At 46.8% G+C, this 15,900-nt stretch overlaps 1 protein-coding gene across 2 annotated transcripts; it reads left to right on the top strand.

Moving 5' to 3' along the window:
* The first annotated feature begins 711 nt into the window (after positions 1 to 711).
* Positions 712 to 8,132, top strand: MARCKS (myristoylated alanine rich protein kinase C substrate). 2 transcript variants are annotated; one of them, XM_068168092.1, is made up of 3 exons: positions 712 to 761; positions 3,040 to 3,212; positions 4,414 to 8,132. In XM_068168092.1, exons 2-3 carry the CDS (start codon positions 3,114 to 3,116, stop codon positions 5,173 to 5,175), a joined length of 861 nt encoding a protein of 286 aa, XP_068024193.1. In that variant the 5' UTR covers positions 712 to 761; positions 3,040 to 3,113; the 3' UTR covers positions 5,176 to 8,132. The 2 variants fall into 2 exon arrangements, with proteins under 2 accessions (XP_068024193.1, XP_068024192.1); XM_068168091.1 differs by lacking the exon at positions 712 to 761 and adding an exon at positions 2,679 to 2,785.
* The last annotated feature ends 7,768 nt before the right edge of the window (positions 8,133 to 15,900 follow it).

Below are 15,900 nucleotides of genomic sequence, written 5' to 3'. Positions count from 1 at the left end.
CATAGCTGTTTGGTTGGTGCTTAAAGGTGTGGCGTGACAAGGAGCAGCCTGGTGGGCTAAAGAGTTTGGTCAAGGGGTTAAATCCTGTGTTTGCACCTCATGTTCAAGGGTTTGGGTTAGAAAGCAGAGATAGCTGTCCAGGTTGCCATGTGCTGGGACTTGACACAGGGAGTGTACACATATTCCAGATTTCCTGCTGGTCCAGATACGCTATAGAAGAACTTAAGGAAGTAAGCATCTAGAATAATATCAGTCAAGGTGTTTCTCTCTTTTTTTTCTTTCCTTTTTTTTCTTCTTTTAAAGTTGTAAAACATCAAAATGGTGAAAAAACATCTCAAAAGCAAAATGCAAAGCATACACTGTCAAAACTCCCACAGTCACTGTGAATTTTTCCAGTAATACTATTCTGAAGTTCAGCTGTAGCTATGGTGGAGAGCAAAACTGAATATGCCCACGCAGGTGAAACTTCATATACCCCGGCAAGGTGGAGAGATGACTTTTGATTATGAGTGTGGACTCCTGTCAGGGTCTTCCAGTGTGTCTTCTCGGGTGATCTGCTGTATCAACCGGTGTGAAAATAAAACAAACAGCCAAAACCCCAAACCAAACCACGACCAAAATCACGATCTGCTTAACATCCAGACTTAAAGGAGCAGAGAAAGCATGACGTGTGGAGTCCTCTCGGGAAGCGGAGGTGGTTCAGGCAGAAGGAAGCTGTCCGGCTGTCCGTGCCGCACGGTCCCGTTCCGTCACGCCGCCAGGTGAGCCCTCCGTAGCCTTCTCCGTGCCCTCTGCCGCCGCTGTCCCATCTCTGCCTGCGGGGGCAGGCAGGCGAGGCACCCCCTCACCCATACCTGGGGCCCCTCCCGGCCCCCCGAGCCCAGCCCAGCCCAACCCAAGCCCGCACGGCCGCAGGTAACGCCGGGCGCCGCCAAGCAGCCGCTGCCGCCCACCCCGGCAGTCGCCAGGGAAACTAGCCCCGGCGAGGGAGCCCCGGGGCGCGGCGGCGGCACCCCCCGCCCCTGCCGTGGGCGGTCACCCCCTCAGCGCAGGCCCCAGGCTAGTGCGGTCGTTGCCGGTGCGGGATGCGCGGGTGGGTGCGAGGAGCAGCACGGCGGGGGAGCGAGAGGCCCCTGCGCTGGGATCGGCGGGGCGGGCGGAGGCCGAGACAAAGGGAGCGACGGCTCTCGGCGACGGGGAGCTGTGCGTGAAAGGCGGCGGGGCGAGAGGGAGCGGCTCCATCTCCCCCCTAAAAAAAAGCCACCAAAAACACAACAAAAAAAACCCAGCCAGCCAACCAAATGCCCCCAGGAAACGACATATTCCCTTGATCTGTTGAAAACAACCGTCTGCCCTCGCCAGGGTTGCCGAAACACCGTGGCGGCCACACAAAGCCCCCCGGCCTCGCAAGCCCCCCGTAATCCATGGGGAGAGGGAGGCGGGCGGCTAAACTGACCCCCCCAGACACACCCTGCCCCGCTCCGCTCCGCAGCCCTTCGTTATCGGCATGACTTTAACATCCTTGTTTATAAACAAGAGGCGTTTGGAGATTACCCGAGTTTGGGAAACGATCGTTCTGACGTTGGTTTCTGCTCCTTAAAAGGGGGTGGGGAGGTCGGGGGGGGGGGTGTGGGGGTTGGGGGGGTGGATCTGGGCCAGCCATTCCCGCATCACAGCCAGGAGGGAGCCAGCACCCTGCACCCGCTGCCCCCACCCCCGAGAAAGGAAATCAATCAGATCCGTGATATTTCCCCCACCCCATGGCTGCTAAGCGGTCGAGATCACCGTTAATTCGCGTGCATTAGGTTCGGGTTACATCTTATTCGAGGGTTTAAATTCCACGTAAATACATACTCGGGGCTGGGGTTTGGGGAAGCGCGAAGGGTTTCCTGATAATGTCGATTCGCCCACTACTTGAGTGCATGGAAATGTGATCTTGAAATGGGTCACCGCCTCAGAAAATACTTTAAAAACACAATTCAGGAATAATCAGACAGTAGAATTTAATTAGAGCCGTAGGCTAATCGCAAAATATTTTATTCCAAGCCAAATATCTCTATGGGGGAGGGGGCTGTTCCTGCTTCGGCAGCGGCTCCTGCTGCCGCTGCTTTAGCGTTGGCAACATCTGGCCTACAGACCTACTAATTTCGACTCGTGATCTCGTTCGGCGAAACCCGATCTACGTGGTTCAAATACCTTCCAAATTGAGGGCGATTTAACAATCGCGACCAATTAAACCCGAGGAAGAAAAGAAGGGAAAAAGCGAAGGGGAAAAAAAAAAAAGAAACAGAACCAGAAAAAGGCAGCAAATCCCCTCCTTCCCTCTCTCTTCCCCCACCCCCGGCTCGCACACACTATCTGTTGCTCTCTCACGGCGGCAGCGGGTGGGGGCGGGCGGCGGGGCCGGGCCGGGCCGGACTCACTCACACTCGCACTCACACTCACCCGCACGCCCCTCGCACCATTGTCCCTGCCCGCCCGCCCCGCTTTCTTGGGGTGTTTTGTTCGCTGCCCGGCGCGGGGCTGAGCGCGCCCGCCCGCGCCGCGGCGGAGCGGCACATTCATTATCGGCCGGGGGCTGATTTCAAACCGCTGCCATCGCGGCTCCATTGTTCGCCGGGCGGCCAGGCCCCGCCCCCCTTTGTGTGGCGCGGCGGCGATTGGCCGGCGCCGGGCGGAGGGCTGCCGTCAGCGCTCGGGAAGCCCATTCATCTGTGCACTTGGGCGTTGGACTCCGCATCTTATTAGCAACCAGGGAGATTTCTCCATTTTCTCCTTGTCTACAGTACGGCTACAAATCTGGGATTTTTTATTACTTCTTTTTACTAAACTTGGGCTCCTTTTTTTTTTTTTTTTTTTTCCCCCTCGACTTTTTCCTCCCTTTTTTTCCCCCTCCCTCCTGTGCTGCTGCTTTTTGATCTCTTCAACTTTAAATTTTTTAAAAGGAGTGCATTATAATCGGTTCTGTTCTCTCTTCTTTTTTTTTTTTTCCCCCTCTGGTGTGTGTGTGTGTTGCTGCTGCTGCTGCTGGTCGCCCAGTATTTATACCAACCCAACGCTCTTTGTTTCCCCTCCTTTTGGATCTGTTGAGTTTCTTTGTTGAAAAAGACAGCATGGGTGCCCAGTTCTCCAAGACCGCTGCAAAGGGCGAAGCCTCCGCCGAGAAACCTGGGGAAGCAGTGGCTGCATCTCCATCCAAGGCGAATGGACAGGTAAAAAAAAAAACAAACCAAAAAAAAAAAGAAAAATTGAAAAAAAATAATTAAACCTCCTCCTTTTTTTAAGCCAACTTCGACGGACTCTCTTTCGCATCCTGTTTTAATTCTTCCTTTGATGCCTCAGTGGCACATTCAATGGAGAATACGGTCGATCCTTTTATCTTTGCAACTCGAGGCAAAGGAATGATTTCTTTGTTGTTTATTTATTTTATTTTTCTTTTAACACGGGTTCGGCTTTGAGAGATTTGTTCCTTTATCTTTCCTGCGGGGGGATCTGGGGGGGAGGGGGTACATATTTTCTCCTTTTATTTTTTTTTCCCCCCCTTTTAAATCCCTCGTGTACTATGGTGAAGTGTCCCAATGGCTCGTAAACGGATCTTACACCGCTCAGCTTTTCTGCCCGCTTAACCTCCTTCTCCCGACGACGTTGGGTGCTTTAGCGCGGCACGCCTCTCGCGGTAGCAGCCTGGCTGTCTAGTATCGGGGGGCTCGACCCACCCGGCATGGGGGGCTCGGCGGCAGCGCGGGGACGGGAACCCTCTCGGGCGGGAGCATGGATCGGGGGCTGCGCCGCCCGCCGCAGCTCCGCCGAGGGCTCTCCAGCCGTGGGGTACGGCATTCTGTCACCTCCCCAGCCGTCCCCCTCTCCCGACGCGTGAGCCAGCTGCCGGGCTGGCTGTGCCCCCCGCTGCCCCGCGCAGCAACAGCGGCGTTGTTGCGGGCAGGCACCCCCCACCGCCCCCGCAGCTGCCGCCCGGGGCAGCCAGCCGCGCTCCGGGCGCCTGAAAGATGCAAATGTAAAAGGGAGGGGGGGAAGGGTGAGGGCTGGGGGCGCCGCACCGCCCGGACAGAGAGGGGCAGCGGCAGGAGGGGGGCCGGGGCCCGGAGAGCTTTGTTCGCCTTCCCCGCCCCGCGCCGCCGCCGCGGCTGGACGGGGCGCGCCGGGGGCGGGGGGTGCGCGGCGCGGCGGCCGATGCGTGGAGTTGTGGCGCCCTCTGGCGGCCGCCGCCTGTGCCGCCGCTGGGGGCGCTCGTCGTGGCCCGCCTCGGTCGACTCGGGGCGGCGGACGCCTAAGGGGTGTAAATGGCGGAAACAGAAAACGGGCGAGGAAAGGCCGCTGGGATGGGAGGGCAGCGGCGCCCCGTGTTCCCTCACTCTCTCGGCACCGCCGGTAACGCCCGTCGCTGTCTTGCAGGAGAACGGCCACGTGAAGGTGAACGGCGACGCCTCCCCCGCGGCGGCGGAGGCGGGCAAGGAGGAGGTGCAGGCCAACGGCAGCGCGCCCGCCGAGGAGACGGGCAAGGAGGAGGCAGCCTCGTCGGAGCCCGCCTCCGAGAAGGAGGCGGCTGAGGCGGAGAGCACCGAGCCGGCCTCCCCAGTGGAGGGCGAGGCCTCCCCCAAGACTGAGGAGGGCGCAACCCCCTCGTCCAGCAGCGAGACCCCGAAAAAAAAAAAGAAGCGCTTTTCCTTCAAGAAGTCCTTTAAGCTCAGCGGCTTCTCCTTCAAGAAGAACAAGAAGGAGGCCGGCGAGGGGGCCGAGAGCGAGGGCGGCGCCGCCGCCGCGGCGGAGGGCGGGAAGGAGGAGGCGGCGTCCCCTGAGGCGGCGAGCAGCGAGGAAGGCAAAGCCTCCGCCGAGGAGGCCTGCGCGGCAGCCGCCGGCAGCGGCGAGGCGTCGAAGGAGGAAGCGGGGGACTCGCAGGAGGCCAAATCGGACGAGGCCGCCCCCGAGAAGGCGGCGGGAGAAGAGGCCCCGGCAGCGGCGGAGGAGCAGCAGCAGCAGCAGCAAGCAGAGGGGAAAGCTAAAGCGGCGGAAGAGGCGGCGGGAGCCGGCGCCGCTACGAGCGAGGCAGGTAGCGGCGATCAGGAGGCGGCCCCCGCGGAGGAGCCGGCGCCGGCGCGGCAGGAGCCCCCCTCCGAGAGCAGTCCGGAGGGACCCGCCGCCGAGTCGGCGGAGTAAGCGCCGCCGCCGCCGCCCCTCGCCGACGGACTTTTTTCTTCCCCCCCCTGTTTGTTTGTTGGAGTGGTGCCAGGTACTGGTCTCGGAGAACTTGTCTACAACCAGGGATTGATTTAAAAGATGTCCTCTTTCTTTTTTTTCTCTCCCCTCGCAGCTCCCATCTCAAATCGTTGTGTGTGTTGCCGCCATTCCAACGGGCGGAGGGGGGCCCTCCTCCGCCCTCCTCCTCCTCCTCCTCCTCTCCCAACCCTCTATATTTTGGGGTTCGTTTAAAAATTTTTGTTTAATCATTTTTTTTCTTAATGATAATTTTTTTTTTCATCAGTATTAATATTTTGCTTTCCGTTGCTTCGGGTTTCGTTTATTCGGCTTTAGGGGTTGGGTTGGGGTTTATTTTGTTTTGATTTGATTTTTTTTTTTCCCCTCCCTCCCCCCCCCCCCGATGTTTTGTTTGGTTTAGGGGTTTGTTTTTTTGGTTTTTTTTTTTTTTGGTCGTATTTTTTTGCAACTCTCTTCCATATTGTACAACTTTTTCCCGGTCGGTCTATGGACGTGCCCATAGATGAAGGAGATGGGTGGGTCAATAAAGGGATAAGAAATGAAGTGACAGGGGCCGCAATGGGGGAACCTGGGGCCGGGAGCGCGCCCTGCCAGAAATGATGTTAAGGGGGTTAGTCCTTTTTTTTTTGTCGTTGTTGTTTTTTCTTTCATTTCTTTCTTTTTTTTTCCTTTAATTTCTTTCTTCTTTTTTTTCTTTCATTCTTTTATTTTTTTTTAAACCATTTTTTTTTAAAGGAAAAAAAAAAAAGAAAGTTATTACGATGTATTTTGTGAGGCAGATGTTCTATAAGGTTTACAACACTACAAGTCTTGATTAAGAAGGAAAGGATAAAAAGGAAAAAAAAAAACAAAAAAAAAAACACGCAAAAAAATTAAAAAAAAAAGAAAAGATTAAAAAAAAAAAGGAGAAAAAAAAAAAATCAGTACCCAGATAAAGAGATTCATAGTCTTAGGAATTCATTTAAACCATAGGAACTTTTCACTTATCTCATGTTAGCTGTATCAGTCAGTGATTAAGTAGAAATACGAGTTGTATAGGCTTTATTGTTTATTGCTGGTTTATGACCTTAATAAAAGTGTAATTATGTATTACCAGCAGGGTGTTTTTAACTGTGACTATTGTATAAAAAAGAAACAAAAAAAAAACAAAAAAAGAAAAAAGAGGGGGGGAAAAAACAAAAAACACTTTCCAATCTTGAGATCCAGAAGCACATGAAGTTTGCAACTCTTTCCACCCTGCCCGTTCTTTTTTTTGTATAACTGCAGTCATCTTGGACCTTTTTTTTCGACGCCAATTTTCAACTCAAACCAAGCTGTGATAAGTGGAATGGTTACTGTTTATACTGTGGTATGTTTCTTTTTTTGTTGATTACAGCAGACAATGCTTTCTTTTCCAGTTGTCTTTGAAAATAAAGGAAAACTCTTCAGATGCAATGGGGTTTTGTTTTTGTTTTGTTTTGTTTGTTTTGGTTTGTTTTGGTTTTTTTTTTTTGGTTGGTTTGTTGTTTTGGTTTTTTTTTTTGGTGTAGCATCTTGTCTATCATGTTTTTTGTAAATACTGGAGAAGCTTTGACCAATTTGACTTAGAGATGGAATGTAACTTTGCTTACAAAAATTGCTATTAAACTCCTGCTTAAGGTGTTCTAATTTTCTGTGAGCACACTAAAAGCGAAAAATAAATGTGAATAAAATGTATGATTTGGTTGTCTTTTTCTTTTATGGACGCTCTGGGAGCTTAAAGGGGCTAGCCAGCATGGCCTAAATTTGTACAGGGAAAGTCATGTGTGCTGTCAGCACTAACTTTGCAAACTACCTTCCCAGGTCCTGGACTCTTTGTCACACTGTGCAGGCTTTAGAGAAATTGAGCAGTGCACCAGGTAATTTACAAGGATGCTCTGGCTTTAAAAGCAAACTGGAAGGTGGTCTGAGCCTGTACAGTGTGTGACCCTCCTCTCCAGGCTCCATCTTGCTTTTAAGGCCAGAGGCATCCAGCATCTGAGAGTCTTGCCTCTTGAGGAAAATAAGATTTAACTTGAATTGCTTAGGGTGGGGCGCTGACTTTTATTTTCTTACATGGAGTTGCTTTACAAATTCAGCTCTTGAAACAGCTGTCCCACTCATGTCTTGGTATGCTGGTCCCAGTTCTGTACCTAGACAATGAGCTTGAAAACTTCAGCCTGGAGGGGGAAAGAAAGGGGGAGTTAACACTGCCATTTTGCTCAGACTAGTTAAAAGCAATATTTTCTTGTTTTCCTCAAGTGCTGCTCCCAAAATACAGGTGAGTTACAAAGCAGTGTTCAGAGTTTTGTCTATAAAAAAATAATCACTTGGTGCTTACCTTTTAATTGTTGGGCTCTTTTTGGCTAATTTCCAGCATATTGCTCAGGGCATATCATGCCTTAATAAAACAGTGGGTTCATACACACAGAAAAGACTGACAAGAACAACAAACAGCAGTGGTAGGTGGAGGGTGGAAATTGATCCAAGGAAAGTGTTGCTTCTAATTTTATAGGAGAGAGTTTAGCGTTAACACTTACTTGCTTCCACCTAAATTTTCAGCAGAAACTCTTTTTTTTTGGAAGCAATTATGATTCATTTTATGAGAAAATGGCACGTTAGCACCTTGTTCCCTAAAGAACAAAGCCTAAACTGAATGAAGTATAGTAGATTTCCTGCTGAATGCTTACTCTTTATTTTTTGGGGGGAGGTGGGGGTTATTTTATTTCATTTCCTTTTATTTCTTTTCTTTTCATTGGAATTCTTTTAATTCAGCTGTCTACCATTTTAACTTTGTCTTGTATGTACTCTAGTTGCCCTGGTATTTCTCTATAGCTTTAGAAATGTATTGAAACTATGCTATAATTGCTGAGGGACAAAAATAAATGGATGTAAAACAAGATTCCTCCACACCAGTGTCATTCTTGGAGTACATGTGTTTGAAGTCTAGTGCATAACTGCTTTGCTAAGGGGTTTTTATAACATGGCTGTAAAAACCTGTTCTGAGACGCATGATATCTTGGCCAAGGAGTCAATGTCTCTTTTTAATAAATATATATATTTAAATCCAAGGATTCCTAAAGAGAAGTCTGAATTTCTTCTTCTTTTCTTTTTTTCTTCTCTTTATCAAACTGTCTTTGTACATATGGAGAAAATAATTGCTAGTGAAGTTCTTCCCCAGCTTTTTCCTAACCTGCTCTCCTCAGACTTTCATGGTTTTCCTCACTCAGCTGATGGCCTTCTCTGAAGCTCTTCCAGTTCCTGGGGGTGCAGAAACCTCCCTCAGCAGCTGGGCTTCTGGCCTGGGGCTTCATCATTCCATCCTTTGGCTTGACTTGAAATCTCTTTCCATGTCTTAGCGCTGGTAGAGCTTCAAAAATACATCTTAAGAAGCCACTTGCATAATCTTACCCCGCTGGTCCCAGCAGATGGGTGAGATTGGATGATACCACTTTTCCACTGTGTGGTCTAAGGAGGGTCTTGGAAGAGTGGAAATAGAGGAATTTTGAGCTGCCTCTTCCTGCCAGGGAATTGTGCAAGAGAAGCCCTCCTCCCCCAGCCCCGCAGGGACTGAACGGTCACTCCCGTGCAATTGTAGAACATCCTGATTTATGCAGAAGGCAAATGAAGGGGCTGGGTGTCAGTGACTGGTGAGATGGTTTATCTTGCTGAGAAAGTGCTAGGACTTTTTTTTCATTGCATTGGTTGCCTCAGAGAAAATCTCTGGTCATAATGGGCATTGTGATTCCAACAAATTCTCACAGATGTGGAACGCATGTGACTTTAAAAATGTGTGATTTCAAGCTGATTTTTCACATCATCTGGGTGGCTGTGGTCCCTTTTGAGCAGGCTGTTGTTATTGCTATGAACAAAATACCTTCTGTTGTGCTGAAACAATGCCATATTTTTTCAGGTAAAATTTACACTGGAATCTGATTTTGCCTCACTAAGGGGCTCCAGAGGTGGCTTATGTTTATTTACATAGACTGAGGCAGCAGTCTTCCTTCTTCAAGGTCAAAACTGGGTTGTATGAAAGTCAAATTTCATGCCTGTCTTGGTAATGTCTAAACATAGTTTCAGACTCGCCAGATCACAACATCTGACCTCAAGTACTCGAGTTCTGTTTCTACTCCTGATAGTTATTAATGTGAAATTGTAGAGACTTTGCCTTAAGGCAAGCAAGGAAGCAAAAGGGAAAGGCAAAGAGGGTGAGGGAAATGGAGCCTAGGCTTTGGCTTCTGCTGGAGTGCCTTTAGCATCCTGCTTGTGTACACATCCACTGTATACAAATCATGTCTATGTATCAACTTCTACATACCCAAAGCTCCTGTAGGTTGTATTTGATGCAGACCTTGCATACAGAAGTACTTTACCCCTTGTATTATAAGGGAAAAGGCTGTCTGTGTCTTAAGAATGTTCTATAGGACTGTCTGAATCAGCCAGCTCTTGAACTTCACTTGCAGATGACTGGATAAAGGTCAAACGCTTTCATCTGCTTTGATAGTTTGGACTTTTCCAAGTTTTGAGTCCTTTTATAGCGTGGGTTTACAACAACAACAACCACAATCTAAACAAATGCACATTCTAGACTAAAGCTGTAATACCTGTTCATTGTTTCCTGCAAAAGCAGTCCCAAAACTTTAGTCTTTGTACCATTTGTACAGTGAAAGAGTAGCAAAAGGTCATCATTAGCGGTATTGGACTCATTTCATCATTTGTCAGATTTTAAAAGGCTGAGGCAAAATGTGTTTTTTCATAATGATTTGCCTTAGTGGAAAGCATCCTGTTTCCAGGTTTCTAGTCTTTGTAGTGCACTCAGGTCACTGGCATAGAATGAAGCAGGTACTTTTCTTCCTGAAGTATGCAGCAAGTGAAAATAGTATGTTGTGTTTATAACATGCTGTAGACAGTGGGGTTAATTTGTCCTCTTTACAATCCTGGGGACCTCAGCTAATTGACAATGAATGGAAACCATTGGGATTGCAACTGAGTCCAGCAGGGCAGAGGCAAACGGGCCAGGCAGCCTCCTGTTACTTGAATAGAGGAATGTGAGAGGTGGTGCTGTGATGGAGTACAAGATTGCTGAAAGTCTCTGTGTTTGTTTGCCCTGGGGAAAGCCAGTATGGTGGTGAGCTTTTAAGGCCTCTTGCTTATGCGAGGATTTAGAAAAGGAAGCTGTAGCAGCCCGTTTCAGGATGCCTTTGCTGACACAACTGGTGAGATCTCTCTGAAGTGGGAACATTTGCTATTGGGAAGGTGAAGGAGGGCCAGCAATGGGATCAAACTTATGATTATGGCTAAACAGATGAGTGATCAAAGTGTTGCCTTGTCAATAAAGTACAGAGTTAGGAATGTGTAAGTTTGGGCTGTATTATTGAGTACACTTGCTATATGAAAGCAAGAGACCTGGTTTCAGAATGTCCCTGTTTGGGGATAAAGATATTATCTGATAGAGGTGACAGAGGACTTCAGTTAACACTTTCAAAACGTTTTCAAATCTTGGTGAGGGTTACAAGTATTATTTATGCATCTCTGCCCTCAGTCTTGGTTATAGGAAGACTTATTTGCCCAGAACAGGACTACCAAGATACTAGGTGAAAGAGGACATTAATCCTTGAAGTTGGAAAGACCCAAACAACAAAAATATTTTAGGAGGGGTTGGTTAATTTTTGTATGTGTGTGTGCCTAACACAAGCCTGATTTCAGAGGAGCAGATAAAGGCAAATGTTGTTTGTGGGCTATGCATTATCACCAAGGAGGTAAACTTTGCAGGATCTGGGATTCCTCTGTCAATTTTTGTGGCCATGGATGTGATAACCTGCACTAGAAAAGTGCTGGAGAGAAGTTGTTTAGAGCCAAGCAGTGCTTCCTTCTGAGGTCCTTTCCAGCATCACAGCTGATACTGTTGGTTATGAAGTATTTAACAGTTCTCTTAGCAGACACCAAAGTGACTGGAGATATGTTTTCAGGTACAGTCCAAACTAGACTCTGTCTAGCTTACTTTCTAAAAACCAGAGAAAATTAAATACCTGTGAATCTACTGGTTAGGGAAGTCATAGTTACTGATTCATTCTAATAGCTGCAATAAATTCTGTTAGTATCTATTAGCTAGCCTATACTAGTTATCTCCCTGAAGTTTGGTATGTAGACCCACTTCAATACTTCCAAATAATCTGACAACGCAAAAGCCATGCATGCAAGGCTGACCTGCTGTTCCAAGGAAACAAAACTCAATGTGGAGCTGTGGCTAATGGTCTCTTTGCTGGAAAAGAATCGTTCTGGACCAGGAAATGAAGACCTGCATAAGAAGAGCAAGAGAGGAAAAACAAACAAGCAAGCAAAGCACACCAAAAACTTAGGAACTAAAGGAAGAAGTTGCTTGCCCCTTCCCTCTCCCCCCTCCCCCCCGCCTTCTCTTTCTTCCTTCCTAGCCCTCTGGAGCAAGGCTATGACAGGTGTAAAGTACCCCCATTCTGTCTTTAAAAATAATACAACTTGATTACAGGAGACACTATTTGCACCAAAGGGTAAAAGCCCATTTGAAAATCAACAAGTAAACCAAGTCCAGAACTGATGAAGGTTTTCAGGAGTGGATTGCTGGACCAGTTACAAGCCCCCGCCACAATTCAGGGGCCTGTTTAAGCAACTTTACCAGACACAGCACCTCTGAGGAGACTTAGCAGGAAATATTTTCCCTCTCAGTAATCACACAAAATGGCAGAAACCATGGAGTGATGCTCAGAATACACAAAGGAACATGATTTACACCCCCCACCCCCTGGTTCTATTTTTGCACATCCTACATATATGCTTGGTTTCTAATAATAAGAATAGCCAGGAAGAACACTTGAAACAGTAGAGAGAGAGGGAATAAATACAACATTTCTCTGAATCTATTACCCTGGATGGTTTTATACTGATGCTTTTGAATTCCATTTTAATAATAGGCTGTTTAACACCTAACTTTGTTACAAGTTAGTGCTCACATTGAGGGATAATATCACATGCATACTAAATTGGATAATGAATTTGGTGAAGGACTCGTTTTGGCCACATTCTCCTTTTCACTGAGATGCATGAAAGGGAAGTGAAACAACACATTTGATTCCTTCACACATCATCTACCTGCAATCCACCCAAAATGAAGTGCATGCAACAAAAGGACATGAAAGTGACTGTGGTTGCATGAACTAAGAGACTGGAGACACTTAAGACCGTGCTGGCAAAAATGGACAGGAAGCATTTTCACATCTTGCTGCCACAAATGACAAAACCAAAATGCTGCTGGAAGCTTATCCTCATTATTTTACATACAAGAGTTTATACCCTGGAGGTCCATCAGGCCAAACTTTTCCACTGCCACTGCCACATGGAGTCTGCCTCACAGGTGACAAACCAATACCTTGAAGTGATGATGCAGAAATACACTCAAAGGCTCGTGCAGGTAAGTAATCACAAAAGCTTGCTATTTTCAGTGTTAGCCTGATTAGTTTTGGTGCTGATCCACTGAATGCTGTGAATGTTTCACTTTTGTGTTGCCTACAAGGAAAGTTGGCATTTCAAGATCATGGAGCTTCTGATGTTGTTATAAATTGGGCCCAAGGGGAGGAAGAAGGGGGAAATGTCTTTCCAGTCTTGTTAGACTAGGACCATCAACTTTAACAAACAGAGAGATTCAAAACCAACTGTTCCCTATTTAAATCCCAGTGCAAATCTAATCTAATCTAAAGAGGCTTTAGGGCTTTGACTTGCATCTTGTTGTTGTTATTGCATGCATGTTATGATAGTCATTAGTTGAATAATCTGTGGATATATATATAAGTAGAAGTAAAACAGTGTTTCTGAAGTTTCTCTCCTCCTAAACACTTCATGGTAGATGTACCAGGTGTAACTGCAAGAAGCAATCACTGGAAATGCTCTGGGTGGCTGTGTCATGTAGAGATGCAGAAGATGGAGGTGCTGAGTTGTTCCTGAGGATTTTAGGGGAAATAATACACTCTGTGATGAATACAAAATCAGGAACACACACAGTGTACCTCTTCAGGAAAGCCACACGAGTTCAAATGATGCTGTAAGAGGGAGCTGAACACAAGGTGTTCCCAGTAGCACTTGAGTGAAGCAGCACATGTGTAAGAAATGCACCATTTGCAAGTGAAACTGGACATTAAAAAAACCTTTCCATCATCTTACTGCAGCCTTTTCTTCACATGAATCTGCTGCATTAAGAGGGATTCAATAGCAGATGACAGGGACAGGGTCAGCTGGGAAGGAATCCCGAAAGAGGAGTATGCTCAGGGACTGCTTTCCATAAGAACTACTATTAGGGCTCAAAAGGCTCAGATTAAATATGAGCCTTGCTTGTACAGGGTTCATGTGTAAAAATACACAAGAGACAGTGTCTGCTCTGAAAGAGCAGCCAGGCTAAATGCAGAAAGGTTAGGCTGTTTCACTTCCTACCATTGTTAAAATCGCATTTCTATTTGTCTTAGTCAAGATTATGAAGGGGGAGGGAAATAAATTACCAACTTCCTTTTTCTCGCCCCCCCCCTCCCCCCCCGATTTATGTTGTTTGCAAGTTTTTCTCACTTGATGCTTCAAAAAAGTCAAACTGTGATACCAAAAGCCTCGCCACCCATGTCTAAGTGGGCAGGGCGTTCTCATCGCCGTACACACAGCAATGGGCGTTTTAAGCACTAAGAAAGCTGAAGTGGCTCTTGAGTGAAAAGATCACGAGGGAGGCCCCGAAACCTTAAAAATGTAGCTAAAAGCAGATTATCGATAGCTCTCTAGTGACACTTTGAGGCCACTGTCGTGTACTGAAACTAGAATAACGTCTAACTCCGAGTGGCTGTTTCATGCACTGGCAGCAACTCCTACCCACCCTGGGAGCAAGGAGGCTTTTGAGGAAGGAAGGTGCCTAGTTTAGGAGGGATATTTACATGTTTATATCTATGTACCTCTACTTATAATTATTTGTTCTTGGTCTGAAGCTTTAATTCTCTACCAAAAAAATATCCTCACCTATCATAGAATCAATAAGGTTGGAAAAGACCTCAAAGATCATCAAGCCCAACCTGTCACCCAAGACCTCATGACTACTAAGTATTGGCATATTGAAGTATGAAAATGATGATTCTTTGTAGATTTCCTTTCCTTTCCCCAGATGTTATTCTTGGCTCCTAAGAATATTGGCAAGAAGTTTGCTAACTTCAAATTGTATTTCAAAACTACAGGTAGCAGAAGAAGAAAGGTATCTACCCTAGCTGGCTTCCTGTAGAAAAACAAGAAAATGGAACTCCTGGGCAATTGATTCAGCCCCATCACAGTCTCAAGCTGCGCCAGGTTTAGGCTGGATGTTAGGAAGAAGTTCTTCATAGAAAGAGAAATTGGCCATTGGAATGTGCTGCCCAGGGAGGTGGTGGAGTCACCATCACCGGAGGTGTTTAGGAAGAGACTGGATGGGTGGCTCGGTGCCATGGTTTAGTTGATTAGATAGTGATGGATGATAGGTTGGACTCAATCTCAGAGGTCTCTTCCAACCTGGTTAATTCTATTCTATTCTATCTGAAATGCTGTGAGTCTTCATGAACCAGAAGCCTGATGAGCTGAAATTCATGTGTATGTTGTGCATCAAACAGAAGAAAAAGCAGGTTTGTTAGAGGTTGTTCGTATTTATTTTCACGTGGCACTGAAAAAGAGTGGCCTCACTGTTTCATAAAATCCCTTGGATGTGCTATCATTTCAAGCACCCTGTGCCAAATCAGCATGGGACACTTACCTGAAAATCACAGGTTCACAAAGTTCTCCAATGTTTCCTTTAACATAGAGAGGAATGGTAGGGCAGGGATTGCCCGATGACATTTTCACCAACATGTTGCATAAAGCAGCTAAAGTGGTAAAAATGTTTGTGGTTTGGCTATATTTATAACCTCTCTATTGCTAGCAGCATGGGAGAGCTATAGGAGGGAATTTCCCTCAAATTGTTGTAGCCAGTGTAACCACTGAGACATCTAGCACTTGCTGCTACCAAGAGTGTTAAACTTGGAGAACTCTATCTATGGCATGCCAAGAGGAGGACAGAGTAAGTTAAAAGCATTAGGAAAGCAGCTGAACAACTTCTGAGCCATTAGTGAGGGCTTCTGACAACAAAAGAAGAAATGAGATTGTCTTTCTCCAGCTCACCAGACTAATATACCTCTTTTAGGTAAGGTTTCACAAAAGAACTAGGGAAAAAGCAACTTGAGAAGCAGTTGTTGGAATGAAAGACAATAAAAGAAAGGGACTGGCAGAAGGACAAAGAGCCATGGGTGTTATGTAGAACACCACCATCAATCAAAGACAGGGGAAATCACAGCCAAGTAAGATAACTGAAAACACACTCCAGCAAAAGGGGAGTAAAATAGTAAGAAATAGTCAAGCTCAGCCTCACAGGAATAAAGTATCTTAAGTTAATGCAATTTTTGTCTTCTGACAGAATATTCAGCCTAGTAGTTCAGCAGTGGCCAGGATCTGTGATGGATCTTCACTAATACTTTTGATGTTGTTGTGTGCAACGTTCTCATGAGCCCAGCCAGGGAAACAAGAATCAGGAAAATAGGTGCTGAGCAAAGTCAGCTAAAAACCTTGAGGTATAACACTAAATGGTTTGCTGCCATACTGCAAGGACTG

This window comes from Melanerpes formicivorus, unplaced genomic scaffold, assembly GCF_026170545.1.
Source record: "Melanerpes formicivorus ecotype bairdi unplaced genomic scaffold, bMelFor1.0.p_v2 SCAF_131, whole genome shotgun sequence".
Classification (NCBI taxonomy): Eukaryota; Metazoa; Chordata; class Aves; order Piciformes; family Picidae; genus Melanerpes; species Melanerpes formicivorus.
Note: the sequence above shows the minus strand (reverse complement) of the source record. Positions and strands in the feature narration are given on the sequence as shown.